Genomic DNA, 27,438 nt, shown 5'->3' on the forward strand with positions numbered 1-27,438 from the left:
TATAGCGCTCTCTAATCACACCTTTGCCGACGAAGCGTTTTTCAGTTTACCAACTTTTGCCATATTCCTGTTGAATTATAACTTCATTCGGACCGCCGCCGCCCGCGTCCTCAGCCGTGAAGGCTGAATGGGTGGAGGGGGCATAGATTTGTTATCTTAACCTCATCCTCCCCAACCTCATCTGACAACTAACTGGTCAAACTGATTCTGTTTACAGGAGAGAGCTTGTAAACATGAGCTTGGTGGTATGGGTGAGTTTTTCCGGAGAGCTTTCCACTTTTCTCAAAGGGAGAAAATCACAACTTTTGAGAATGCTCCTAACTTTCCAATATCATTTTCCAAGAGAGAGAGCTTTTCCTTTACTCAAAAGAGAGAACACGAGTCCTCGTCGAAGGATATGTGTGGGCTAAAAATAGAAAAAGCGCTTGGTAGCGACGATGTTTGCCCACCCAAAGTGAGGTACCATTTGTGGCTTGTGTAAGTTATTTCTACTATCAGCAGCAAAAAAATGGTCGGCAGCATACCAATGAAGACATCTCTGGTTTGTATGTGATGGGCCCAGCTGAGAAATTCGTATAGCTATATGGAAGGTAGCATAGTATGAATGGGACTGTAATTTTATTCGGTGCGAAATGGGTAGTCGTTTTGGGACCAGATAGCGTTTTTTTTCTCTTGAAGTTATCAGCAATGTCCTAATAAGACTAGGAAAAAAACTGTCGAGGAAAACTCAAAATTTCAAACCAAAGCACAATAATTTTGGAAGAACATTGCTTTATTAAAAAAATGAAGGTATTGAATCGATTTTCAGAAACCAAGATAAGATGTGGGGAGATAAAAACAGGCCCGTACGAAGGAGTTGGCAGAATTGGGCGGTTCGAAAAGCGAAAATTGCACTGACTCTATGGACTCCAATTGTGAATAATTATCAAAACATTAAAAAAGACGACATGACTCAAAAATTTATAGGACAGAATGGGGTATCATGGGCCACTTTTTTTCTTTGCTTCATAACTTTTTTATTGTAAAAGATATTAAGAAAAAAAATAAATAGAAAGGTTTTCTACATTTTTAAGGTATCATTAGGCATTTGTTTTTATTTTTTAAATACATTAATTTCTCGAGTTCTTATTGTTTTTAAAAGCGTATTTTTTTGGATTTTGAAAAAACTGTAGGGAAACGTGGGCCTCCAAGTCCAAATTGACAAGATAAATTGCAAAGTTTATGAGTTGACCTAAAACTGAAATTTCATAGTTCATTTAGTTATTTTAAAGCAATTTCAGATGAGGAATTAAAAAAGAGAGTTGTGTATGATCGAATAGCTTCTTATTCCTGGCTCGCGAACGTTTCGGCAAAATTTCTTATCCAGGATTTATTTTCGTCTTCGCATTGAAAAAAAGGGATGAAATATTTTTCATAACTCTTTATATGGCATAATAAAACTTCCCAAGTAACACCGATTGTTTTGTAAGTCTCTTCAAACCTCTTATGAAACCTAAACTTGGTCTAGTAACCTGCTTGATGTTACATCAAAAATTGCTTTTCCACGTGAAAGAACATTACAAAACTAAGATCATACGCATATGAGCATATTTTTGTTATGTACTTTAGGTCTCCCACGGATGCAATTTGCGGGTGCTTGTTTGATTATGAAAGTACATTTTTCTAGGCTGGTTGAATAAAAGAAACATATGATGCGTTCATAAGTCAACAACATATAGAAAAACATGCTTACGCAAAGCGACGACGATGACAGTTGGATTGAGATTTTTATCTCAACACCCAACTGATATATTAAGAGTGGCCCACGTTACCCCACTCTCCTCTACTATTTTCTTGAACACAATAGTTCTAGAGTTCTATCTATGTTTTCAATGTTTTTAACTATAGATTTGTGATCCATCGTTCATTTTTATTCAAATAATTTTAATTCTATTCTTCTGGAACTAGACTTAAATAAAACAACAAATAAAAGCCAATGGTTTTAGTCAATTTTTGGATTATAAAACCTTAAATAGGAGGCTGATTAAAAGAAATTCATAATTGGTTCAAAATCAAATTAATAATCAGAACTTTTAAAAGCATAAGTTAGCTAAAAGGCCCAAAAACTTTTCACAACTCCTATCTCTACCTAGTGGTACCGGATGGGATGCGAGTAACCTAAGCGGAGATCGGGTACCCAACCTCGGTGGATGCTTTGGTCGCATGCAGACTGAGAAGGTGGCCGCACGCGTCTGTTCCCCAGGTCAGGGGCGGCGTGCAACAACAACCGGGCGTCTGTTCTCCAGGTCAGGGGCGGCTCAAGCAGCGTCTGTCTTGCAGCAAGCGGCTGAATTTATGAAATGCGGCTCCCGCCAGCTAAGTCCAAGATGGCAGCCTCATCGCGGGATAGGGACTTTAGGCTAATAACCTACTGTTCCCGACTTGAAATTGTTACGGAATTCGAAAGAAATGACCGACCTGGAACTTTGGCGACGACTTTTAGCATTAAAACACGGACACGAATTGAAACTTGGAACGTTTTAACCCTTGCCCAACAAGGCAAACTGGAACAACTTGCTAGAGAGGCTAGCCGCCTCAAGCTTGAAATTCTGGGACTTTTACAGTCAACTGAACGGCGTGGTGGAGAGAATTCCGAAGGGTGACATTCAAATCCATTTGGGCGACTTCAACGCAAAGATTGGCTCCGACATTCAAGACCTTGAGCGCATCATGGGGCGCCATGGCCTGGGACAGATGAGCGAAAACGGAGAGCTGTTTGTAGAATTTTGTGGCAACAACAACATGGTGATCGGTGGATCGCTCTCCCCCCATCGACCAGCACATAAGGTCACTTGGGTATCCCGAGATGGCCGAATAGAAAATCAAATTGACCACATCTGCATCAGTCGAAAATGGAGAAGGAGCCTTCTTGATGTCTGCAACAAACGAAGCGCAGACATGGCATCTGACCATCACCTCGTCCTTGGCGAGATACGACTGAGAGTTACGCGTGTCCAAGGGCGCGAGGAGAAAGTCGGGTGTCGATACGACGTCCGCCGGTTGGAGAATCCAGAGGTGAAAAGAGCATACGTTGAACAGCTAGAATCCCGAGCCTCGGAATTGCCGACAGACGGAACAGTCGAAGAACAGTGGTGTGGAATCAAGAATGCCTTTATCACGACGAGCCATGGTACTCTCGGTAAAGTTATTATGAAAGCGTTACCTAACCGGCACACGTTTCGGGGTCTTCCGTACCAGTCTGAAGTTGGCGATAGAGAAAAAGGAGAAGGAGGAAAAGGGAGAAAAAGGATAAGGCAGAACGATGATCAAGGAGAAATTGAGGAAAAATAGAGAAAGAGGAAAAGGGTGAGATGTATAAGTGCATGAGCACAGCCTACCCCTTGATGTAGTATCATAGGCTGAAACCAAGGGGCACATCTGGCACACGAAGCCCAAGGTGGTTTTAGTGGGACGAACCCACACACGGCAGCAAACACCCGGCTGTTATGGTTTGAAGTCAAATTTCCATCTTGTAAAAAAAAATAAATAAAAAAAAAAAAAATAAAATAAAATAAAATAAAAATAAAAAAAAAATTCTCTCTAAAGTGTGTGGAAGAAGAAGTGAATGGATGTCGGATGAAACTTGAAGGATGGTCGATGATCGGAGAAAGGCGAAAGTCGGAATTGAGCAGGCATGTACCGGGTCAGCCAAAGCAGCCGCCCGCTTACGATATGCGGAGCTGGAAAAGGCAGTTAAACGAGCTTGTAGACGAGACAAAAGAGCCTGGACAAACTCCCAACCGAAGAGGGAGAAAGAGCCGCCGTCAATGGAGATATCCGATTACTTTATGACATTTCTCGCCGCCTCAGTGGTGCAAGGACTAATGCAAGAATGCCGCTGAAAGACCGAGCAGGTCAGTTATTGACCGATCGAACAGATCAGCTCAAACGATGGACTGAGCACTTCGAACAACTCTTCCGAGTCACGAATAGCGATGGCCAACAGAATCCGCAGCTGGAAGCGCCAACAGTAAGTCGCATAAATGGCGTCAACTCGGAAGCGCCTTCGCTGGCTGAAATAGAAGCGGCAATCAAAAACATGAAATCCAACAAAGCACCTGGGATCGATTGCATCCCTGCTGAAATGCTGAAAGCCGACCCTGCCCTATCAGCACAAATGTTGCACCGTCTTTTCGCTGACATCTGGGATACTGCAACTGTTCTGGCATCCCTGACGTCGCTGCATCTGAACAGACCTAACGGCCACGCTACGAACTGTCAAACCAGAAAACGGTTAGAAGTGAAAATTTGCGACGAACCAAGAAAGACAAGTGACGCTCTGCGTATATTTTATAAATTAACGATAGTTTTAGTTGTTAAAGTTGTTTGTGCCATTCGTGAGTACCTTTTTAAATTGTTGTGAACCTTTGACTAAATCTAACTTTTTGTAATATTTAGCGCACATCGGTAAAAACCCGATCTAAGGCTGATACCACGCACAGTCGAGCATTCCTTTCAAAAGGGCCGATATAGGTTAGATTTTCTTTTATTGGTATCAGAATTATTTGTAATAATGCGCATTTTCTCGAACTCTAGGCCAGAAATCTATGCTCTCGATTATAACTTGGCATCAAAACACGGAAACTCCTCTTGTACTAAAGGAGACAAATGTAAGAAACAAAAAATCCTATGTAAAACTATTTGCCCTAATAAACTCATTGTTTTTTAGCTTTGAGCTGCTCCTGCTCCAACTAGAGCTGCTGCGAGAACCTTTAGTGAATTATATTCCAACATCCTCAAAGATTTTCGAAAACCCTAAAGATTTCGAGATGGTCAATTCGGAAGAGGAAATTGATTGCCAAGATGGATTCGACTGTGGTGGATGCAACAGACCTAATTCGGTGGAACGGAGAATGGTGTCGTGCGATAATTGTTTAGGCTGGTGGCATCTGAGTTGTGCGAATCAATCTCCCGGCGTAAAGGATCGCCCATGGAGATGCACTAAATGCACATCACCTTCTGCAGACCCGTCAGAGTCCGTAAACACCGCCGATTTCAGCACACCCATTGTGCGATCAAAGGCTCCTCACTCCAGTTCAACGAGAATAGGAAGGGCTGAAGTTGAGAACGGAGCTAGGAAGAAATGTGCGGAATCCAACAAAGATTCGTCCGTGAGAAGTGCCGGCAAGTCTGTGAGATCTACTACATCCAGCGCCCGCATCCGGACCGAACTTGAGTTGGCCAGATTGGTAGCAGAAAAAGAAATTAAAAGTCGTCGGATGAGAGAGGAAATGCGTTTCCTGGAAGAGGAGAGAGCCTTGCGAGAAAAGGAACGGGCTATCCGGTTAGAGGAGCTTGCTTCTGAGGAATCCTTCTTAAAGAAGAAGCACCAGCTGGAAGAGAAATTAGTCGAAGAGTCGGGATCGGAAAATGTTTCCGAATCAGCGCCAAGTGGAAGTCAAAAGGCTGAGGAATGGTTGCGCAATCAGCTGGAGGAAAATAATAACGATCCGGAAGAGGTGTTTCCTCGGATAGTCGAACCGGGTAATCCGAATTCAGTTCATTCCGAACCTAGAAGTCACTCGGCACGAATCCGTGTGCCAATTATGAACCTGATTCCTGAAGTACCACCTCCAAAGCAACCCATGAATCCTTTCCCACAACCGGTAGCGTTTGCCAACCTGAATATTGGTCCGTCTGCAGAACAAGTGTTGGCTCGACAAGTCTGGCCCAGAAAACTACCTGTGTTTGCCGGAGAGCCTGAGGAGTGGCCAATATTTTTCCATAGTTACGAAACGTCCAATGCTGCCTGCGGTTTCTCAGACGTTGAGAATCTTGTCCGTCTTAGAGAAAGCCTGCGAGGGGCGGCTCGAGAAGCAGTGAGAACAAAATTGACATTTCCTGACAGCGTGCCGAAGATAATGGAAACACTGAAACGTTTTTATGGACGGCCCGAAATTCTTGTAAGGAACATGCTGGCTAAAGTGCGCAAACTCGAATCGCCAAAATCTGAGCGTCTAGATAGCCTTATTAAGTTTGCCACAGCTGTACAGCACCTTTGTGACCAGCTAGAGGCTGCAGGTCTACGAGCTCATTTATCGAATCCCGATTTGCTCAGCGAATTGGTTGAGAAGCTCCCTGCTCATCATCAGCTTGCTTGGGTGAGATATAAACGCTCCTTCCCCGAGCCTACGCTGAAGGAATTTGGCCAGTATATGGAGGAATTGGCCGAGGACGCCTGTGAGGTTACTACGCTTGTACCGCCGAAACCTGAGGCAGCGAAGTATGCAAAACCGTCGCAGAAGAAAGAGGGACATTTCCATGCTCACATTAACAGTAATGCAAACCAGGAAGAATATAGACAACGTAAGCCATGTCCAATCTGTGGTGGCATAGATCACCGGGTTCGGAACTGCTCGAAGTTCCAAGAACTAAATCTCGATTCAAGAAAGCGTGCAGTACGCCAGTGGAATTTGTGCGAAATGTGCCTGAATGAGCACGGTAATTGGAAGTGTAAATCAAGAATCCGATGTAACATCGAAGGCTGTAGAGTTCAGCACCATCCGTTGCTCCATGTTCCGGCGCAAGCCAAAAAGGGAGAAGCAACAGTCGTTAAATCTGTTTGTAATTCCCACAACGAATTCAGAAAAGCTTTTTTCTTTCGAATAGTTCCACTTACCCTGCACAACGGAAATCGCACTGTCGATACTTTTGGATTCTACGATGAAGGGTCATCACTGACCATGATGGAATCGTCATTAGCACGCCGCCTAGGAATAGAGGGAAAGAGGCATCCGCTGGAATTGCAGTGGACTTCCGGTGTAACCCGGAACGAAGATTCATCCAAGCTCATTAAATGCATGATCTCGAAGTTAGGAGATCCGAAACAACATTCTTTTACCGCACACACGGTTTCGAAACTTGAGCTACCGAAGCAAACCCTCTGCTACGACGAATTAGCTAATCGTTATGAACATCTGAAAGATATCCCAATCAGTTCAATTAACGATGCTCAGCCTGAAGTGCTTATTGGGTTAGATAACATTGACATTTTAACCCCAATCGAAAGTCGGCAAGGTCAACCTGGCGAACCTGTTGCCGTGAGATCACTGCTCGGATGGGCCATCTATGGGCCTAACGAGGCAGGAGAAAGAAATGACAAGAACTCGGTCCGAGTTAACTTCCATCACTGCGACGCAGATCAAGAGCTTAACGACCTCATCCGACAACATTTCGTTCTGGAGGAACCCCAGAACCCGTTTGCGCCGATTCTTGAATCTGCCGAAGACAAGCGAAGTAAAACGATCCTAGAGGAAACCACGGTGTTCCGTGACGGTGCATACGAAACTGGATTGCTGTGGAAAGCAGATGTAGTGTGCTTCCCAGATAACCGGTACATGGCTGAGAGGCGTCTGAAATGTCTAGAGAGCAAGCTGTCAAAAGACCCCGAACTACAGGCTAACGTACACCAACAAATACGAGACTATTTGACAAAAGGGTATGCCCATAAGGCAACCGAAGAAGAGTTGGCAGAAACTAGTGCTGAGCGCGTCTGGTACCTCCCCCTGAATGTGGTGTCGCACCCGAAGAAACCGAACAAAAGACGGCTGGTGTGGGACGCGGCTGCCTCAGTGGGTGGAGTTTCCCTCAACAATCAACTATTAAAAGGCCCGGATTTACTGGTCCCCCTGCATTCAGTTATATGCAAGTTCCGAGAGTGGCGCATCGGATTTGGTGGCGACGTAAAGGAAATGTTCCACCAAATCCGAATAAGAGCAGCTGACAAAAACTACCAACGATTCCTGTTTCGATTCGACGCAACACAACCGCCCGACGTGTATATTATGGACGTCGCGACGTTCGGAGCGACGTGCTCGCCCTGTTCGGCGATCTACGTGTTGCACAAAATAGCAGACGAGTGTCGGGAGGATTTCCCGAAAGCTACGACAGCTATCAAGGAGAAAACGTATATGGACGATTATTTCGATAGTGCCCCCACTTCCGAGGAAGCAGCTGATCGAGCGATTCAGGTGAAAGGAGCCCTTGCTCGGGCCGGATTCACCATGAGAAATTGGGTTAGCAACGATGAATCGGTGCTACAAGCAGTCGGAGAGAATTCGGAACAGAAATCGCTCTCACTTATCAGTGACATAGGAGGCGATAACATCGAGAGGGTCCTTGGACTGGAGTGGAACCCACGGCAGGATTGTTTCCAATTTCCTACCAGCCTACGTGGTGAGCTGGCGCCGTATGTTTGCGGCGAACGACGACCGACTAAGAGAATGGCTCTTCGATGTATTATGAGTCTTTTCGACCCATTGGGTCTTCTGTCCCCGTATACAATCCACGGGAAGATGCTGTTCCAAGATCTTTGGAGATGCGGCATACAATGGGATGACGACATTCCGGATGAAGCTTTCGAGAAATGGGTCCGATGGACAAAGCTTCTCCAAGAAATCAACAACCTTCAGATCCCCAGGTGCTACTGTGGTGGAGATCATGCTGGAGGGTACGAAACATTGCAGCTACATGTGTTCACCGATGCCAGTGAACTGGGCTACGGATGCGCGGCGTATTTCCGTGTCATCGAGGATGGAAAAGTGAAATGCTGCTTGGTGATGGCGAAGGCTAAGGTGGCCTCCCTCAAGGTGCAATCGATTCCCAGAAGAGAGCTTCAAGCCGCTGTGTTGGGTGCTAGGATGTTGATAAACGTTTGTTCTAGCCACACGGTGGAAATCAAGGAGAAATTTCTTTGGACGGATTCTACCACCGTCTTGTCCTGGATTAGATCTGACCACCGAAGATTCAAGCAATATGTAGCCGTTCGCATCGGAGAAATTCTGACCTTAACAGATTCGGATCAGTGGCGCTGGGTGCCTTCGAAAGAGAACATCGCTGACTGTTTGACCAAGTGGAATAAAGATACGGATCCAAAACCGGATGGTCGTTGGTTTAATGGCCCATCATTCCTGTACGAACCTGCTGATAGATGGCCACAACAGAAATCACCGAATGAAAGCACCAACGAAGAGTTGAGAACCCACTACCTTTTCCACCACATTGATATTCCCATTCAGCTAATTGACATTGCTAGAATCTCTAAATGGACCATATTGGTACGCATACTGGCTACGGTTATGCGATTTATTTCGAATTGTCGTCGACGAAAGAAAGCATTGCCCATCGAGACGGTACCTTCCGTAGAGAATGTGAAGCGATACGTAATGCGAACCATCCCGAATATCGAAACACCGTTGAAGCAATCCGAATACCAATCAGCCGAGAACATCCTTTGGCGATTGGCTCAAAGTGAGCACTACCCTGATGAGGTGAAGGTGCTGATATCAAATCGTGAAAGAGCCCTAGAGGATTTAATCAAGATTGAGAAAACTAGTTGCCTGTATCAACTCTCCCCGTTTGCTGACGAATTTGGTGTTATTAGAGTGGAAGGAAGAACCGTGAATGCGCAGTACGCGTCCTTCGATTCCCGATTTCCAGTAATATTGCCCCGAGAGCATGTAGTTACCCAAAGGCTTTTGGAGCATTATCACCGAATTTTTGGACACGCAAACAGAGAGACAATTGTCAACGAAGTCCGTCAGCGTTTTCAGATCGCGAATCTGAGGTCCGCTGTTAACGAAGTATCGAGAAGCTGCCAGGTATGTAAGATTAAAAAATGTAAACCACATCCACCAAGAATGGCGCCATTGCCAGAGCAAAGATTGACACCGTATACCAGACCCTTTGCGTATACCGGTGTGGATTATCTCGGGCCGTTGGAGGTAACCGTTGGCAGGCGGAAGGAAAAGCGATATGTAGCGGTCTTCACATGCTTGGTAGTCCGTGCCGTTCACCTGGAGCTGGCGTACAGCTTAACGACGGATTCCTGCATAATGGCGATCAGGAGATTTGTGCGAAGAAGAGGTCCCCCACGCCAAATATTTTCCGACAACGGGACGAACTTTGTCGGTGCCGATCGCGAGCTTAAACGACAGATCAAGAGAATCAACAGCGACTGTTCCGACACATTCACCAACGCCCGAACAAGCTGGTTATTCAATCCGCCCTCCGCTCCCCACATGGGTGGAGTATGGGAGCGGATGGTGCGAAGCGTGAAAGAATCGATGAGAGCTCTCGACGACGGAAGGAAACTCAACGACGAGATTCTGCTGACGGTGTTGGCGGAAACAGAAGCTTTTATAAACTCTCGTCCACTGACGTACATGCCTCAAAGTTCGGCCGACTACGAAGCGTTGACACCCAACCACTTTTTGGGTAACTCCACGGGAGATCAGGACCCTATGCGTGATCCAATCAGTCTCAGCCAAGCACTGCAAAGCAGTTACCTTCGTTCGCAGTATTTAGCTGATGCTACATGGGACAGATGGCTGAAGGAATACTTTCCTAATATGAACAAGCGGTCCAAGTGGTTCGAAGATGTAGTGTCGGTTAAACTTGGAGACCTGGTGTATATTGCGGAAGGCAGTCGGCGTACCTGGATCCGAGGAAGGATCGTGGAGCTAATCCCGAACAAGGATGGAAGGATCAGACGTGTTGCAGTACAAACGGCATCTGGACGACTTGAGAGACCGGTGGCGAAGCTGGCCGTTATGGAGATAGGTAACGGTGAATCCGAGCAAGGCGATGCGGAGGCCGTTCCGGATTCACGGGGTGGAGAATGTTCTGGCATCCCTGACGTCGCTGCATCTGAACAGACCTAACGGCCACGCTACGAACTGTCAAACCAGAAAACGGTTAGAAGTGAAAATTTGCGACGAACCAAGAAAGACAAGTGACGCTCTGCGTATATTTTATAAATTAACGATAGTTTTAGTTGTTAAAGTTGTTTGTGCCATTCGTGAGTACCTTTTTAAATTGTTGTGAACCTTTGACTAAATCTAACTTTTTGTAATATTTAGCGCACATCGGTAAAAACCCGATCTAAGGCTGATACCACGCACAGTCGAGCATTCCTTTCAAAAGGGCCGATATAGGTTAGATTTTCTTTTATTGGTATCAGAATTATTTGTAATAATGCGCATTTTCTCGAACTCTAGGCCAGAAATCTATGCTCTCGATTATAACTTGGCATCAAAACACGGAAACTCCTCTTGTACTAAAGGAGACAAATGTAAGAAACAAAAAATCCTATGTAAAACTATTTGCCCTAATAAACTCATTGTTTTTTAGCTTTGAGCTGCTCCTGCTCCAACTAGAGCTGCTGCGAGAACCTTTAGTGAATTATATTCCAACAGCAACATTCCCGGCCGACTGGATGCAGGGTATCCTCGTAAAGGTCCCGAAGAAAGCAGACCTGACAGAGTGCGGTAACTGGCGAGGCATAACGTTGATCTGTACAACCCTCTAAGTACTCTGCAAAGTGATCCTGAACAGGATCCAGGAGAAAATTGACGCTACACTCCGACGGCAACAAGCTGGATTCCAATCCGGACGATCATGTGTGGACCACATCACAACGCTACGAATCATACTGGAACAAATCAACAAATTCCAGGACTCTCTTCTGCTGGTTTTCGTTGATTTCGAAAAAGCATTGAAAACATCTAGGCGGCTCTAAGGCGACGAGGGGTCCCAGAGAAACTAGTCCATCTCATCGAAGCAGCTCGCCCAAACACAACCAGATATGCAGAGCAAACTCGACGACCTCACCGAAAGTTCCAAGGCAGCAGGTCTCAAAGTCAATGTCGGAAAGACCAAGTCGATGGAGATCAACACAGGAAATCCCTACAGTTTCATGGTAGCTGGGCAACAAGTTGAGAAATGGGAGTGCTTCCAGTATCTTGGTAGCCAGATAACGCCTGATGGTGGTACCAGGATAGACATCGAAACCCTATGTGTTTTATCTATAGGTGGGGACAACCAAAAACTTTAGTATTAGTTCGTTGTATCCATACAGTTGTTTATGAACGATTGTGACGTAACGCGACGCCATCATTGAGTCAAGTACAAGGCGTCCAAATGTAGCCATAGAAACTTATTAGGAGGAATGTTTGGGACGCAAATAAAGTTGTTTATTATTTATAGAACTCATAGCGTCGCCGTACTGAGCGTCAGGAAGAAAAAGCTGAAATAAAAGGGTGCTTTGATTGTGATTTTTTAAATAACATGAAACGTTGCATGTCGTCGATGAATGGCGACTTCAACGTCGAGACGCTCATGAACGATTGTGACGTAGCAATCAAAACATTGAAAAAACTGATTCTCACACTCGTGCAATGGTAGTCTTGTCCTCACCTATAGATAAACCACATAGATCGAAACCCGGATCAGAAAGGCCCGATTTGCGTTTGCGAGTCTCCGAAACATCTGGCGGTCACGCCAGATCTCTCTACGAAAAAAAATCCGAATCTTCAACTCAAACGTCAAATCCGTATTGCTGTACGGGTGCGAAACTTGGTGCACAGTTTTGGGTCAACTCATTAACTTTGCATGTTATTTGGTCTTTTTGGATTTGGTGTCCCGCAATTCCCCACCATTTTTCTAAATCCAAATAAGATTGCTTTTTTAAGATCGGTCAGAATTGGGGAATATAACTTATTGAAATTTAAAAAAAAATTGCCTAATGATACGTTAGAAATGTATAAAACCAAACCATTTTTTTCATTTAATCATCTATATATATAAAAATGAATGTTTGTCTGTCTGTCTGTTCCCTATAGACTCGGAAACTACTGAACCGATCATCGTCAAAACTGGCATCTGAGGGTTTTTGAGGCCGGGGATGGTTTCTGTAATAGTCAAAACTCCATCCGACTTAAGGAAGGAGAGGCTTCCATACAAAATTTGTAGTTTTTCGAAACAAATTAAAGTCATGACATCCATTTTCTTGAGATTTTTTTTTCCTTTGGGCGGTTTGTTTTTCGTCTCTATGGTCGAGGCGTCGCGAACAACGACGCAAAAGGAAAGTAACCCAGGCCTAGCACCATGTGGTTTATCTATAGGTGGGGACAACTAAAAACTTTAGTATTAGTTCGTTGTATCCATACAGTTGTTTATGAACGATTGTGACGTAACGCGACGCCATCACGGAGTCAAGTGTGAAGCGCCCAAATGTAGCCATGGAGACTTATAAGGAGGAATGTTTGGGACGCAAATAAACTTGTTTATTATTTAGAACGAAAACCGTCGCCCCGTGCTGTGCGTCAGGAAAAAAAGCGTAAATGAATGGGTGCTTTGATTGTGATTTATGAAATTGCATGGAACATTGTATGCCGTCGGTGAATGGCGACTTCAACGTCGAGACGCTCATGAACGATTGTGACGTAGCAATCAAAACATTGAAAAAACTGATTCTCACACTCGTGCAAGGGTACTCTTGTCCGCACCTATAGATAAACCACATAGGGCCTAGCATACTGATCAGTAGGAATATTTTGGCGCGTATTTCTCAACCTGGGGTTTGTTTTTCGTCGCCATGGGCGAGCAAAACTCGACGCAAGAGGATAGTAACCAAAGCACACTGTTCATTGATTGCTGGAAAATTTAGTAATAAGGCGCCTGTTTCTCAAACACGTGGGGCGATATGCAACCTAGATGTGTTTTTTTCTTTTTTATTTGATTTGTAAACAGCACGTGGTAATAAATGATGCCTAGATGTGAAACGGATTTGTATTTTGTCAATCGAATCAAAACCAATTGAAATGTTAATGTTAATTGTTAATGTAGGTAGCATTCGACTTTTCATTCAAGGAACATTAGAACATGTTCAAACGTTCAACTTTTTCTGTTAAAAAAAATTAAAAATTATGTTTTCTTCTAGAAATTGTTACTTCGGCCCAAACACACAGCTGAAACAAATTTAGAAATGAAAATGGGAGCTTTTTATTTCAAATAATTTTTAAAAAACCATCGTACTTTTTGCTTACATACCAAGTCAAGTACGCACTTAACATGAAAAGTGTTTTTGTGTTACATGGCTGCATAAAAGAGACTTTTGATCAGCTTCGTTTTTGAAAAGCGAGACTTTAGAACTGATATTCAACTGGACGCAATATTTTGAAGAGAAATTTTTAGTTTACCCTTAAAGTGTTAAAAACAATATTCCCTTTTGTCAATTTACACGGTGGGGCAAGGGCAAACGTCGAACTTTTAAGAAATTCATCTTCAAAACGATTCAATATGTTGTAAATACCAGAAGGGGTATTCCGAATGTTGAAATTGAAGCGGATATTGAAAATTCTTAAATGTCTTTGTAAATGAAGGTCATTCCCTTTGAACAGCATTCGTTAAAAGTGGAGTAAAAAACATAAATTTATATTGCAGGAATACTGCAGATATATCAGTGAAACTTGATAGAACAAAAAACAGGAATACGTATTAAATCCATTTTAAAGCCATTACTCTGACGCATCTGTAAATAAGCTTTGCATTGACACTTGCCCCAATATACGGGACAAATGTAAACTTCAAAGTTTGTTTTTGCCAACATTATTGAATATTTGACTTTCTGCAACTGATATTTTTTTAAATATTTATATTTATGCCGTAGTACATTTATTTAAAATAAAGAAATTTGCACTGTATTTAATACATAACTAATTTGATATATTATTTATTACCATGATAAGTGCTGTTTGGGAAAACTTCAAGCTATAATGTCTCATGTCCACGAGTTTGGAATATGGCGTAACATTTTTTTAACATAATTTTGGCTCAAAAAGGATAGATATTCAAACTGCTTCGAGGATGGTGAAAAAAGTTGTTTTAAAATGGTTTTTAAAATCCTTTTCATCGTTTTTTTTTTCAATTTTCTTTAGCTTATTTTTTCAACTCCAAAAAATACCCCACCTAAAGCTTATCAGGAAGTGCTAATAATACAGACTTTAAGGAATATACTCAAAAACTGTCTCGATTCACACTATTCATCGGTTTTAAAATTCTATCTCCATAAAGTACAATTTGCAATAAATTCCAATATCGAATCTTTTTCTTTCAATAAGTATTATGTAAACTCGAGCCTGTTAAATTTGCCTACATTCTTCAAGCAATGGGGGACAAAATTGGAAAAGATGGGAGAGCTCCCATGTAAATTTAAGATAAACAGCTTTTCAAAGAAGGGACCATATTTGAAAAGGTTTTTTGGGTACAGTCAGATCTTGAAAAACGAGTTTAGAGATCAAGTTTCAATTAATAATATATACCATCTTCGAATTGCAATTCAGAACTGCAGCTGCAGCTCTCATTTCAAAGTTGTTGGTTCTGAATTATGATGATGTTTGATTTAAAAAAATGCTCTCTTAAATCTAAATTTGAATAAATTTTTACAAATTACATTTATTTTCGGAAGGTGTAGCAAAGCACAACGGGTCAGCTAGTTTATAATAAAAAAGAAAAAGCAAAGAAAAAAAGTCGCCCATGATTCCCCACTCTCCCATACATTTTTTTTAATTATCCTCTACTAAAGGAAATACCCTGCATTCAGCAATTTATTCTCTAAGAGTTCATTTACACCTCTTGTGAACGTGAAAATGGAAATACTGACAGGGTGTTCAATAAGTTCGAATACACTGCGACGTAGTTCCACCTCCCCGTGGTGCAGAGTGGAAACGTGTCTGCTTTATGCAGATGTACGGCCGAGAGAACTACACCCCCCCCCCCCCTTACGAAGACAATCGCTAACGAATTTGGATTACGACAATGGAATTTCTATCGGAAACCGACTCCATTGGTGAAGGTGTGAAGCTAACCGTGCCGATGTACCTGGAAGGCTGGCGGGTCGTTAAGTCACGCCAGTCTCTAACGGTTGCCTGTGGGGCACCGGGACACACCCCACAGTATCCCAGTCCTTGCTGCGCTAAGCAGGTCACTGGCGCAGTGGACCGTTTGTTACCTGATTACTCGTGGGATCAAATATGCCAAAAAATCAAAAAGAATCGAAAAAGGACGGAACGGATAAAGGCGAAAGCCCGAATCCGTTCGGCGGGAGTAGCCTTAGGCGTTCACCGGTTAGGCAATCTGCCAAACCGGTGGACCCGACGGCAACGTCGGTGGAAACACCGTGCGATGAGCGAGCGGACCCGTACGAACAAGTACAAGAAGCGCTGGAAGACCAACTGAGCTCCCCGGAACTCCAAGATCCGGGAGCTCCAGTAGAGTTGGTCACGGCCATGGCTGGCATCGCTGACCTTGTGGAATGTGTGAAGGGGAAGTCCAACATCCACAAGGAAATACGCGAGAAGCTAGCCAGGGTGATGCAGCTCTTCATCGCAGCCAACAAAGCTGTGGTGGAACGGCTTGCGGAGCCCGAGGCCGCCAGACCAAAAGAGCGAGGGCCGGCAGAGACTCCTCTGAGGGCGGACACCATCCGCCCAAAGAAGGTCAATGCCTTTGCCCAAACAGAGGGCAGCCTTGCGTTTGCTGGCAACAGCAAACGTAAGAGAGGGTCTCCCGGGGAACTCAGACCCGGTGACCCTAAGAAAAGAGCGGAGGATCCGTCTGTCCGGCAGGATCCTGCGGCCAGCGCTTCCAAGCGGGCGGAAGGCCCTGCCGAAAAGGCAGATGAGCCGACGAGCGCAAATACCGGATGGCGGACGGTATCGCGCAAAAGGGGAAGGCCCAAAGGTACGGAGACGGGAAAAGCCAAACCCCAACCCCAACGACGCAAACGTCGCGTCAGGGAGAGGGGCGAGGCGATTGTCGTCAAAGCACCTGAGGGCACGTACGCAGATGTCTTGCGACAGATGCGTACGAACGAAGATCTCGCCGATTTAGGCGAGAAAGTTCGGAGGATCCGTCGGACACGCACCGGCGAGATGATCCTCGAACTGAAGCGTGGTGCTGGAAACTCCAGCGGGACCCTTACGGCTAAGGCAGCCGAAGCTCTTGGCGACAAGGCTGAAGTGCGTGCCCTCTGTAAGGAGGTGACCATCCGGGTTAAAAACCTGGATGAAGTCACAACGGAAGACGAACTGCGGGTGGCACTGGTCGAGCAGTGCAAAATCTGCTCTGACCAGATGACGGTTCGTCTGCGGAATGGCCCTCCCAAATCTGGTATGCAGATTGGGCTGGTCAAACTTCCGGTTGCAGCAGCAAACGCCGCACTTAGGTGTGGGCGGCTAAAGGTGGGATGGTCTATCTGTCAGATATCCATCCCCCATCAACCGGACCGGTGCTTCAAGTGCCTGTTGAACGGTCACAAGTCGTTCGACTGCACTGGGCCAGACAGAAGTGGCATGTGCTGGCGCTGCAGTGAAACCGGCCACAAGTCGACTAACTGCAAAAAGCCTGCCAAATGCCCTGTCTGCGCTGGAGACCACGCTGTTGGCAACCCTAGGTGCCCCGCCTACACAAAGGCGCAGGCGGTACCACCCCGGGCGCCAAGAGCATAGAGGTCGTCCAACTTAACCTCAACCACTGCTACACAGCACACCAGCTGTTGCGGCAGATGACAGTTGAGGCAAAGTTGGACATCGCGCTAGTGGCAGACCCATATCGCAGAGCTGCAAATGGCATTAATTGGGCGACTGATGATGCCAAACTGGCCGCGATATGGGTTACAGGTAGTTTCCCCATACAAGAAGTTTTGGCGACGGAAAACGAAGGCATGGTGGTGGCCAAAGTTAACGGGATCTACTTCTGTAGCTGCTATGCTCCCCCAAGATGGTCCTTGGAGAGGTTTGGCACTATGGTTGACAAGATGGTGGATGTGCTAATGGGGAAAAGCCCCATCGTTATTGCTGGCGACTTTAACGCGTGGGCCGATGAATGGGGTAGCCGCCTCACTAACCCCAGAGGTCAAATTCTTTTAGAAGCCCTGGCGAGGCTTAATGTGGATCTGGCCAACGTAGGGAATACCAGTACCTACCAAGGTTGGAACGGGAGCGAGTCAACCATAGATGTCACCTTCGGTAGCCCGGGGTTGGTAAGCGATTGGATGGTGAGCGAGGCCTACACGAATAGCGATCACTTCGCGATTCGCTATCGGCTAGGCTCAAGTACGCGGACAGGTAGACGCGAGTCTCGTACAGGAGAACGCCTCTGGAAGACAACGCAGTTCGACCAGAACGTCTTTGTCGAAGCGTTGCACTGGGAGAGGAACCTGGACAACCTGTCCGCGGAAGAACTGACGAGGGTTCTAGCTCGCGCTTGCGATGCTGCGATGCCGAGAAGGGCCAAGCATAAAAGCACTAGGCCACCCGTCTACTGGTGGACGGAGGAAATTGCGGGTCTGCGTGCCGACTGCCATAGGGCAAGGCGCAGGATGCAGAACGCAAGGACCCAAGAAGAGCGAACGGAGCGTAGGCCACTCTTCACAAGCGCGAGATCGGCCCTCCGCAGGGCCATCAACGCAAGAGGGCGCGTTTCAAACAGTTATGCCGTGACGCCAACGACTGTCCATGGGGTGATGCCTATCGGATAGTCATGGGCAGAACTAAAAGTGGGGGTGCACCACCTGAAACGTGCCCCGATAAACTGAGAGTCATCATCAATGAGCTGTTCCCACAGCACGATGTTACCCGCTGGCCAACAGTCCCGTATGACTGGGACACCAGCGCCGAAGAGAGGATAACGGTGGAAGAACTTCGCGAGATTGCCAAGTCTCTCCAACCGAGGAAGGCCCCCGGACCGGACGGCATTCCGAACGTCGCGGTGAAGGCCGCGATCAGGGAATTCCCCGATATGTTCCGAACATCGTTGCAACGATACGTGACGTAACGGGTGTTTCCTGACACGTGGAAACGGCAGAAACTTGTTCTTCTGCCAAAGCCGGGAAAGCGCCCAGGAGACTCATCGGCATATCGGCCGATCTGTCTACTGGATACAGCGGGTAAGGTCCTGGAGAAGGTGATTCAGAACCGACTTCAGAGATACACGGAAAGTGAGGGCGGACTCTCGGGGAAACAGTTTGGTTTCCGTCGAGGTCGCAGCACCGTAGATGCCATCCGCTCGGTCATCGAGGTAGCGGACAGAGCCAGGCTGACCAAGAGGAGAGGGCTCCGCTTTTGCGCGGTTGTCACTCTGGATGTGAAGAACGCCTTCAACAGTGTCAGTTGGACAGCGATTGCGTCGTCGCTCATCCAAATGAGGATCCCGGCATATCTGTATAGGCTTGTGGAAAGTTACTTCCACAATCGCCAACTGCAGTATATGACCGGCGAGGGTTTGCGAACACAAGAGGTTTCGGCGGGTGTTCCACAGGGGTCAATACTCGGCCCACTTCTGTGGAACATCACTTACGACGAACTCCTACGAACGAGCCTCCCATCGGGAGCCGAACTCGTAGGATTTGCAGATGATGTAGTCCTCTTGGCGAGGGGCTCCTCAACAGCGGAGGTTGAGCTACTGGCCACGGTAGCTATCCAGGAAGTGGAACGCTGGATGCACTCCAAGTGCCTGCGTCTAGCCCACCACAAAACCGAGATGGTGCTTATCAACAACCTGAAATCACCCCAAACAGGTACCATTGCCGTTGGACCGTGCAACATCGTGTCTAAACGCGCAATTAAGTACCTAGGGATGATGATTGACGACAGGCTCAGCTTCACGAGCCATGTCGAACACGTGTGCAAGAGAGCGGCAATGGCCACGGCCGCACTCACACGAATGATGCCGAACTCCTCGGCTATCCAAAGCAGCAAAAGGCGGATCATTGCAAGTGTGACCACTTCGATCTTGCGGTACGGAGCAGCGGCCTGGAGGCAGGCCCTGAGAGGAAGCTGTAACCTGCAGCGACTGAGCAGCGTTCAGCGGCTGATGAACCTGCGGGTTATCAGCGGATACCGGACCATGTCGTCCGAAGCCGCCTGTGTAGTAGCGGGTGTTATGCCCATCTCGGTTTTGCTAGAGGAGGATGTCTATTGCTACGACAACAGAGACACGCCCAACGTTCGAGATCTCGCCAATGAGGACTCGATGTCCAACTGGCAGCAGCTGTGGGACAGCTCAACGAGAGGAAGGTGGACCCATCGTCTGATCCCGCACATCGGGAGCTGGATCGGAAGAAGGCACGGTGAAGTGGACTTCTATATGACGCAATTCCTGACTGGTCATGGATGCTTCATGAAGTACCACTACTGGTTTGGACATGTGGCTTCGCCATATTGCCCAGATTGTGGTGACGAAGAGGAAACACCCGAACATGTGGTGTTTGTCTGTCCGAGGTTTGCGGCGGTACGTACTTCCATATTTGCCGCCTGTGGGCCTGACACGACAGCAGATAACGTTGTACAGAGGATGTGTGCGGATTCCAACACTTGGCATGCGGTCAGCGATGGGTTCACCCGGATCATGACTGCCCTGCAGAGGAGCTGGAACCAACGGCAGTCCGCGAACGGTGTAGGATGACTCCATCGGCGGGGAGCATCTGAGTAGTATGCGTCCGATCCTCTGATCGAAGCTACAAAGATAAGGCATCATCTTCTGCGTAGCGGAGGTCAGGGGTGCGCCGCGAACGTGTGTAGGATACCCCAGTGTCGGGGGGTATCCGAGTAGTGCCGCTTCCTAAGAGGGAAACTGCGGGGATAAGACTTTACCTTCCTCGAAGCGGATCTCGAGGGAAGAGGGTTAACCACTGTCGGGGGATACCCACGGGTAGAGAGGCTCTCGACGCCGGGCGAGCCTCTCGAGTCGGTGTAGGATGTCGTCACCGTCGGGAAACATCCGAGTCGTAGCGTTCCAAGTCCCGAATGTGTGCCGTGACAGGCGCGAGTCTAGGATAAGCTGCTCTCGATTTGGCACACAACGGGCAGGAAAATCCGCGGGCCAAAAATCCTAGGGTTGCCAACCAAGGGGGATAAAGAAGACCGGACAACGGTCGGAGTAGACTGACCCCATCGACGGGGGGCTGTCGAGTAGAGTGCGTCCGACCCCACGGTTTGAAGTTACAAAGATAAGACAATACCTTCTGCGTAGCGGATGTCGTGGGTGCGCCGCGTTCGCGAGTAGGATGCTCCACCTTCGGGGAGTATCTGAGTGGAGCGGTTCCCAACGACAGAAGCTGCGGGGATAAGACATGACCTTCTTCGCAGTGGAAATCGTTGGGAAAGGGTTATTCCACGTTCGGGGAATACCCACGGGTAGAGTGGCTCTCGACGCCGGGCGAGCCATTCGAGTCGGTGTAGGATGACGTCTTCGTCGGGAATCATCCGAGTCGTTGCGTTAAGTCCCGCGCGTGTGCCGTGACAGGCGCGAGTCTAGGATAAGCTGCTCTCGATCTGGCACACGACGGGCAAGGTGGCAAACTTCGAACCCTGAAGATAAGAGGTCGGGCTTCGAGTCGTTAGAGGAGAGGTCAGGCCTCAAACCTTCAGGCGGAGAGGTTTGTGTGGTCAACCCCGAGTCTTTATGATAAGAGGTCGGGTCCCGAGTCGTAAGAGGAGGGATCAGGCCCCTTACCAACAAGATGAGGGGTACAAGTGGTCACCTCGAGTCATTACGAGGAGAGGTCAGATTTCAAGTCGTTAGAGGAGAGATCGGGCCTTGAATCGTGCAGAGGAGAGGTAAACCTCGAGTCGATGCGAGGAGGGGTCGGATCTCAAGTCGTTAGAGGAGAGATCAGGCCTCAAGTCGCGAAGAGGAGAGGTTTGTGTGGGAATCTCGAGTCATTGCGAGGAGATGTCGGTTCTCAAGTCGTTTAAGGAGAGTTCAGGCGTCGAGTCGTAAGGATGAGAGGTTTTGCTGAAAGTGGTCTCGTTAATGAGTATTGCCTTTGAGCGCATTAGCGCGAATAGACCTCCCACTATTGAAGCATAGTGTACTAAACAGTTCGAGGTGGGAACCAGGTCTGCGGCCCCAGGTGGAGTTTAGGGAGTAGGGGGTATACACGGAGTATATCATGAGTCTGCCCATTGTACCCATGGACCCAGAGTAGCAAACTGGGGGGACGCGGTGGCTCGCCGTGCCTTGGAATACAATCCGTAAACCGGGATTTACCACCTCTGGTTACCAACTAAAAAAAAAACACTTTTGATCTTCTTGTTGTGGTAAGCGCGTAGCACATACATCCAATATTTTCAAGAGTGATTTTGTACTACTATCAGACTAACTATCGGTGGTGCCGAAAAGTCAATTTCCCTAAACTTTTCATTCATGTGGTACCTTCTAACACCACAAGTATTAGTGCAGGAAAATTTAACTGATTTTTGAACAAAATGAATGGCTCACAATTCATGAACTGTAACCTTTTTGGCTTAATTTTCGTAATCATTGATGTTGTGAACAATAAACGAGTACAGAACTTCAATACTAGTCTCATTCAAAACGTTATTTCTTCGTTTTTGGTACTGTATGTTAAAAAAAACAGTTGCGTGCCAACTGAATTTCATCTAAAAGCTTGTCAAAATTATGGTGGATAGAGTTATTCAACATCATATAAAGAAGATAAACATCAAAAATATGCTAGTGTAACTTTGTAAAAAAGTTTACAAGGGTATTTTTTGTGCTATTGAATCGTTTTGCATGAAGTGTCAATTTTTACAGACTGTTTCACGCAGAAAAAATGTGTTTTTTGCATATTTAATCTTAAAACAAAGGATTCCCAGTCCTCTCAATCTTACTTTTTTGCATTAATTCTTCGAATCATACATATTGTCAGGAAAAAACAAATACTAGAAATTATTTTGTCTTCATTCAAAATAATTTTAGTTTGTATAGGAAACTAAATTTTCATAACAGAGGAGCGTGCCGCATTCGATAGACTTTAGAATTGTCCGAAGCTCGTTAGAATGGTTTAAGGTAAAAAATTTCCACAATAATTGGTGTGCTTGAGTAGTTTTACATTGTCTATCAATTCGATAAAAAAAATTAAAAATTCTGACGAGAGAATTCAAAGTTATCGTGGTTTTAATGTGTATTCGAACTTATTGAACACCCTGTGTATTCTTAAAAAAATTCATCGCTGAAACTAAGTGGAATAGAATGGTTTGGAATGGTTGAAAGATTATTTTTAAACTAATTTCCTTGTTCAAAACCATTTAAAATTGGTTTTATTTTTAATTCCCCTGATTTTTTCTACGAAATATTTTTCGGCGTTCACTGCCATTCCGCTCGAAGTGAAAACGCACTGAGCGAACGTGAAAACGGAGAACGAACAAGAGTGGCGAATAAAAACTCCGCGTTCATTTTCACGTCCGAATGGCATTGTGCATTCTGAAAGAATTTTTCACCGATGACGGAAACATTTTTGGTCCAAAATGCTCCAAAAATTAATTTTAAAAATGCAAGGACATTTGAAGGCGAAAATAGGCTTAAGAATACTACGCGTTTGCAATGAAACCGAAATGATGTTTTTTTTAATTTAAATTCCGCTTGGGTATCATTCAATTGCACCTGTTGGAAGAGTTTCTCAACTAATAAATGTAAACGAGGACGATGCGAATGGCCAAAGTTCATTGAAATTAAAAAAAAAAAAAAACGTAGATTCAGCACCGTTCAAATGTATGCTTCAGAAAAAGTATAAAAATAATTGGAAAATTCAGGAAATTGAAAAAAAAAAATTTTTCAAAGAAATGAAAAGCAAAGTGAACCGAATCGATTGATTTAAATCATTTCATTATCATTTTATTTAAAATATTGATCCCTTGACAAAAACATCTGTAGTTCTGTGACAACCCAAAAAGTTTGTAATGATTACACAGGAGAACAACATCGTTGGGGCCCGCCTATGTGTCAATAACTGATTTTGAAATATTTTGGCGTCCTGAATTCAAAACATTTCACAGATTTTATCTATCACTTCTAGTTCCGGTGATATGGCGTGTGGAAAGTTTTTAATTGATTAGTTCTGGTTTAAATCGTTCTTTCATAATTGATAAACCAAAAACCTGCATAAAAACAAAAAAAAATGTTATTCAATCAATTTTCTACACTTCATCCACTTAGACATTGACATTGACATTGACATTGACAAGATATTCTTGGATCAGAGATACAACGCTTTCAAGAAACTGAATTTTACAATTTATAGAAATTACAAAAAATAAGTTTAAAACTTCTTCTGGTATCATTCAAAGTCATCGAATATTGGATATTGAAGATTTTAATTCATTCAACAGCTTTGTTCATGACTGCGAAATGAGTTGACTTACGGTCATAAAATGTCAAAGATTCAATTCTTTAAAATTTTGTCAAAATTTCCGTTTTTGCAGATTCGGAAAAAAAAACAAAAAGAAAGCTTCCATAACTTTTTTTCAAGAAATTAAAATTTACTCGCGGTCTTTGGGAAAGTTGATAATTGAGTCAATAAGTCAAGTCAATAATTTTACAGTTTTGTCAAAAAGTTTCACAAATTAATAATTATCCATTTACTTTTTTTGGAAGTTGTCTCGAAAACTAGAGCTGACAAAAAATAATTGAATATTTGGATTAAGCGTGTCCGAATAAGTCAAAATCAGTTACGAGATTCCTTGCACCTCAGAAAAATGTGAATTTTTTTTCTCTTGTTATGTTTTCAGACATTTCATAGGCGAATCATGCCAAACATTGATTAAATTGAGTCATTGTACTTCAAAATAAGCAAACCACATTGCTAAATCATGAGATTTTCATGATTCATCCTTAGAAAGCCTATTCCAGAGGTATTTAAATAAAATTAGGAGAATTTATGAAATCTGTAAAAAAAAATTTAGAAACAAAAATGTAAACTGTAACATTATCAACTCTGGTTTAAAATCTGTATAATAATGAATTTATCATGATTTTGACCTAGCTCAACATCTCAAAGCAATGATTTCAAACGGAACTTCAAACAAAAAATTACCGTTTAAAGAAAAAAAAAAGAAAGCTTCACGACAAATAATATTTCTTTTTCTGTAAAAATGAGTATTCGCTAAACATTTCAATTCAATTAAAGCATTATTGAAGAATGATCAAGATTAGTGATGAACTTAATAAATTTCGGCTGGTTCAATCACCTTATATTAAAAAAATATTTATGGAAGTACATGAATTTGTTTCATTTATCCTTTGCAGTTTTGTTTTTGTCAAAAATTTGTCGTTATAAAAAATAATGTGGAGCCCTACAAACCATTCTTATCTAAATTTTATTTTCAATGCGGCCCGCCGAAAGAATTTCAACTTAAAAGTGGCCTATTTCTTAAAAAGGTTGCTCACTCCTAATTTAAAGTAATTTAGAAAACATTGACTATTTTATAGAAGTTATTCGTAACGTTTTTTCAGTAAGTTTCGCTAAAGCTCGTTAAAGCTTGATCAATGAATACTTTCTGAGAGTACCTACTTAAAATTTGATCATTCTCAAATTATTATTTTCAGAAAAAAAAACACTTTCATTGTTGAATTGCGAATTTGATTGAGTGATTCCCTAAACATGAATGTTTCTTTATTTTCAATCTCATCTTATTCCAAATTTATGATTTTGTGTCTTGAAAATTTAATTTCCATTCTGAAGTATTGTTTTTGAAGGTTATTTTTGTAACATTTAGAAGATTTTTTGACAAGAGCTTCCTAATTTTTTTAGAACATTTTTTTTTAATTTTGAGTTTTCAGCCGCATTAAATTTGAAAAATTTCAACACATTAAATGAACACGTTTTTTTGTGTAGGTACTAAAGATATGAAAGTGAAATAAACATTTGGATTTGGATTAAAAATTTTGCAATTCCTGCTTTCTTTTGATTGTAGCTTTTTTTTTTTTTTTTTTTTTTTTTTTTTTGTACGCTTTATTTATAGAGGGTTTAACCAATTGCTTTCGCCCTCATTTCAAAAGTTTCGACTGTTTTACATTCCACTAGATTTCACTGAACAATTCACTTTGTTTAAGAAATTCAATAAGCTTTTTCTCACTATCCTTGTTGTTTTCCAAATTTTTTTGTAATCCACCTTCTATTGAAAAATTTTGTCTTTGGATGGAGTATTTTCGGCAGTCTGTTAATAAATGTTTCACTGATATCACTACACCACAAGCACTACATGTTGGTTCTTCTTTCGCTTCAAGAATATGACCGTGAGTCATCCTCGTGTGCCCCGTTCTTAGTCTTGTGAGAATCCTTTGTTCCTTCCTGCTTTTGACGTCCGTCCATTTTCCTGTCGTAGATTTTATTTCTCGAAGTGCTGTTTCCTGTTCGTTTCGCCAGTTCTGTCCATGTGATCTCCACAGTGTTTGTCGAACCCACTTTTGCGCGTCCGCTTTGGGTGTTTTAATCTGGATCATTTCACCTTCTCTTCCAAGATTAGCAAGTTGGTCTGCTCTCTCGTTTCCAGCTATTCCAATATGGCTCGGAATCCAAACCAGTGTTACATGTTTTATATTTTTGTGATTCAGAATATTTGAACTATTGGATGTTTCACTCCGCTTTCTAAGGACTGAAGCACGCTGGCTGAATCTGTAAATATCGCTGTTGTTCTATTCGCCTGTTGAATTGCAAATTGGATTGCTAGTGCTTCCGCAGAGAATATGGAGTATGAATTCGGCAATTGGCTTGATATATTGTCATCATTTGAGTTGAATACACCAACACCCACTTTACCATTTGCTAATGATCCATCAGTATGAATTTGTTGACTGCAACGGTAATCTGTGTTTTTAAGATTTGTATACATTGCATTGTAGCTTTGATTCTTTATTTTGTATTTGAATTTCGTTTGTTATTTGACAATACGATTTTAATTTGATACTTTAGTCTGAATAAAATCCGATTTTAGGTTTTAAATTTCACTGTTGAACCGTTTGTATATCCAAGGAATTTGAATTTAATTCTGTTGTATTTTTTTTTATTTCAGATTCTTTGTCTTAATGTTACTACCCAATAGTCATGAGGAAAATATAGAGATTTTTTTAAGAAGGTTCACTACTTACCATAATTTTCTTTTATCATTTTATAGTTTCTTTTGAAATAAGCCAGTTTTAGGAAAAGTGCTCGGTATTGTCACGAATTACCATCCCTAATGAAGAATATTTTTTTTAAATTTTTGGTTTACAAATCTTTCTATTAGTTAAAAATGTGATTCCAGAATAATGCAGGCAGGTAACAAAATGCCAAACTCAGAAATTTAATCAAAGGATATAATAACTGAATTGACGTAGGAGATCATCAAGTATGAAGGGTGATACGGTCAAAATTTGGTCAATATCATCTTGACGTATTTCTTTCAATTTTGCATTTAAAAAACCTGAACACCCCTCATTTTGAAGGAGTGTGTGTGTAGAATGTTGCTCCTATTTTGATTTTGGAATTCACTCTTCAGTTGTCAAAATGCCGTCCAAGGAAGAAGAGCAGCGTATCAAAATTTTGCTCGCGCATCGCGAAAATCCGAGCTACTCGCACGCAAAGCTGGCAAAATCGCTAAAAGTTGCCAAATCAACCGTTACAAATGTAATTAAAGTGTTTGGGGAACGTTTGTCGACAGCCAGGAAGTCTGGATCGGGGGGAAATCGAAAACCGGAAGCCGCTAAGACGACAAAGAGAGTTGCCGGTAGTTTCAAGCGAAACCCTAACCTCTCTCTCCGGGATGCAAATAAGCTGGGTGTATCGTCTACGACCGTGCA

General features: G+C 43.8%; 2 protein-coding genes across 2 annotated transcripts; both read left to right on the plus strand.

The window, feature by feature from the left end:
- Positions 1-4,205: 4,205 nt before the first annotated feature.
- On the plus strand, positions 4,206-10,700 carry LOC129753205 (uncharacterized). Its single transcript, XM_055749004.1, has 2 exons — positions 4,206-4,376; positions 4,438-10,700. Exon 2 carries the CDS (start codon positions 4,587-4,589, stop codon positions 10,698-10,700), a length of 6,114 nt encoding a protein of 2,037 aa, XP_055604979.1. The 5' UTR covers positions 4,206-4,376; positions 4,438-4,586.
- A 5,151-nt stretch (positions 10,701-15,851) lies between these two features.
- On the plus strand, positions 15,852-26,702 carry LOC129753206 (uncharacterized). Its single transcript, XM_055749005.1, has 3 exons — positions 15,852-17,262; positions 17,364-17,875; positions 26,673-26,702. Exons 1-3 carry the CDS (start codon positions 15,852-15,854, stop codon positions 26,700-26,702), a joined length of 1,953 nt encoding a protein of 650 aa, XP_055604980.1.
- The last annotated feature ends 736 nt before the right edge of the window (positions 26,703-27,438 follow it).

Source organism: Uranotaenia lowii, chromosome 3 (assembly GCF_029784155.1).
Source record: "Uranotaenia lowii strain MFRU-FL chromosome 3, ASM2978415v1, whole genome shotgun sequence".
NCBI classification, from domain to species: Eukaryota; Metazoa; Arthropoda; class Insecta; order Diptera; family Culicidae; genus Uranotaenia; species Uranotaenia lowii.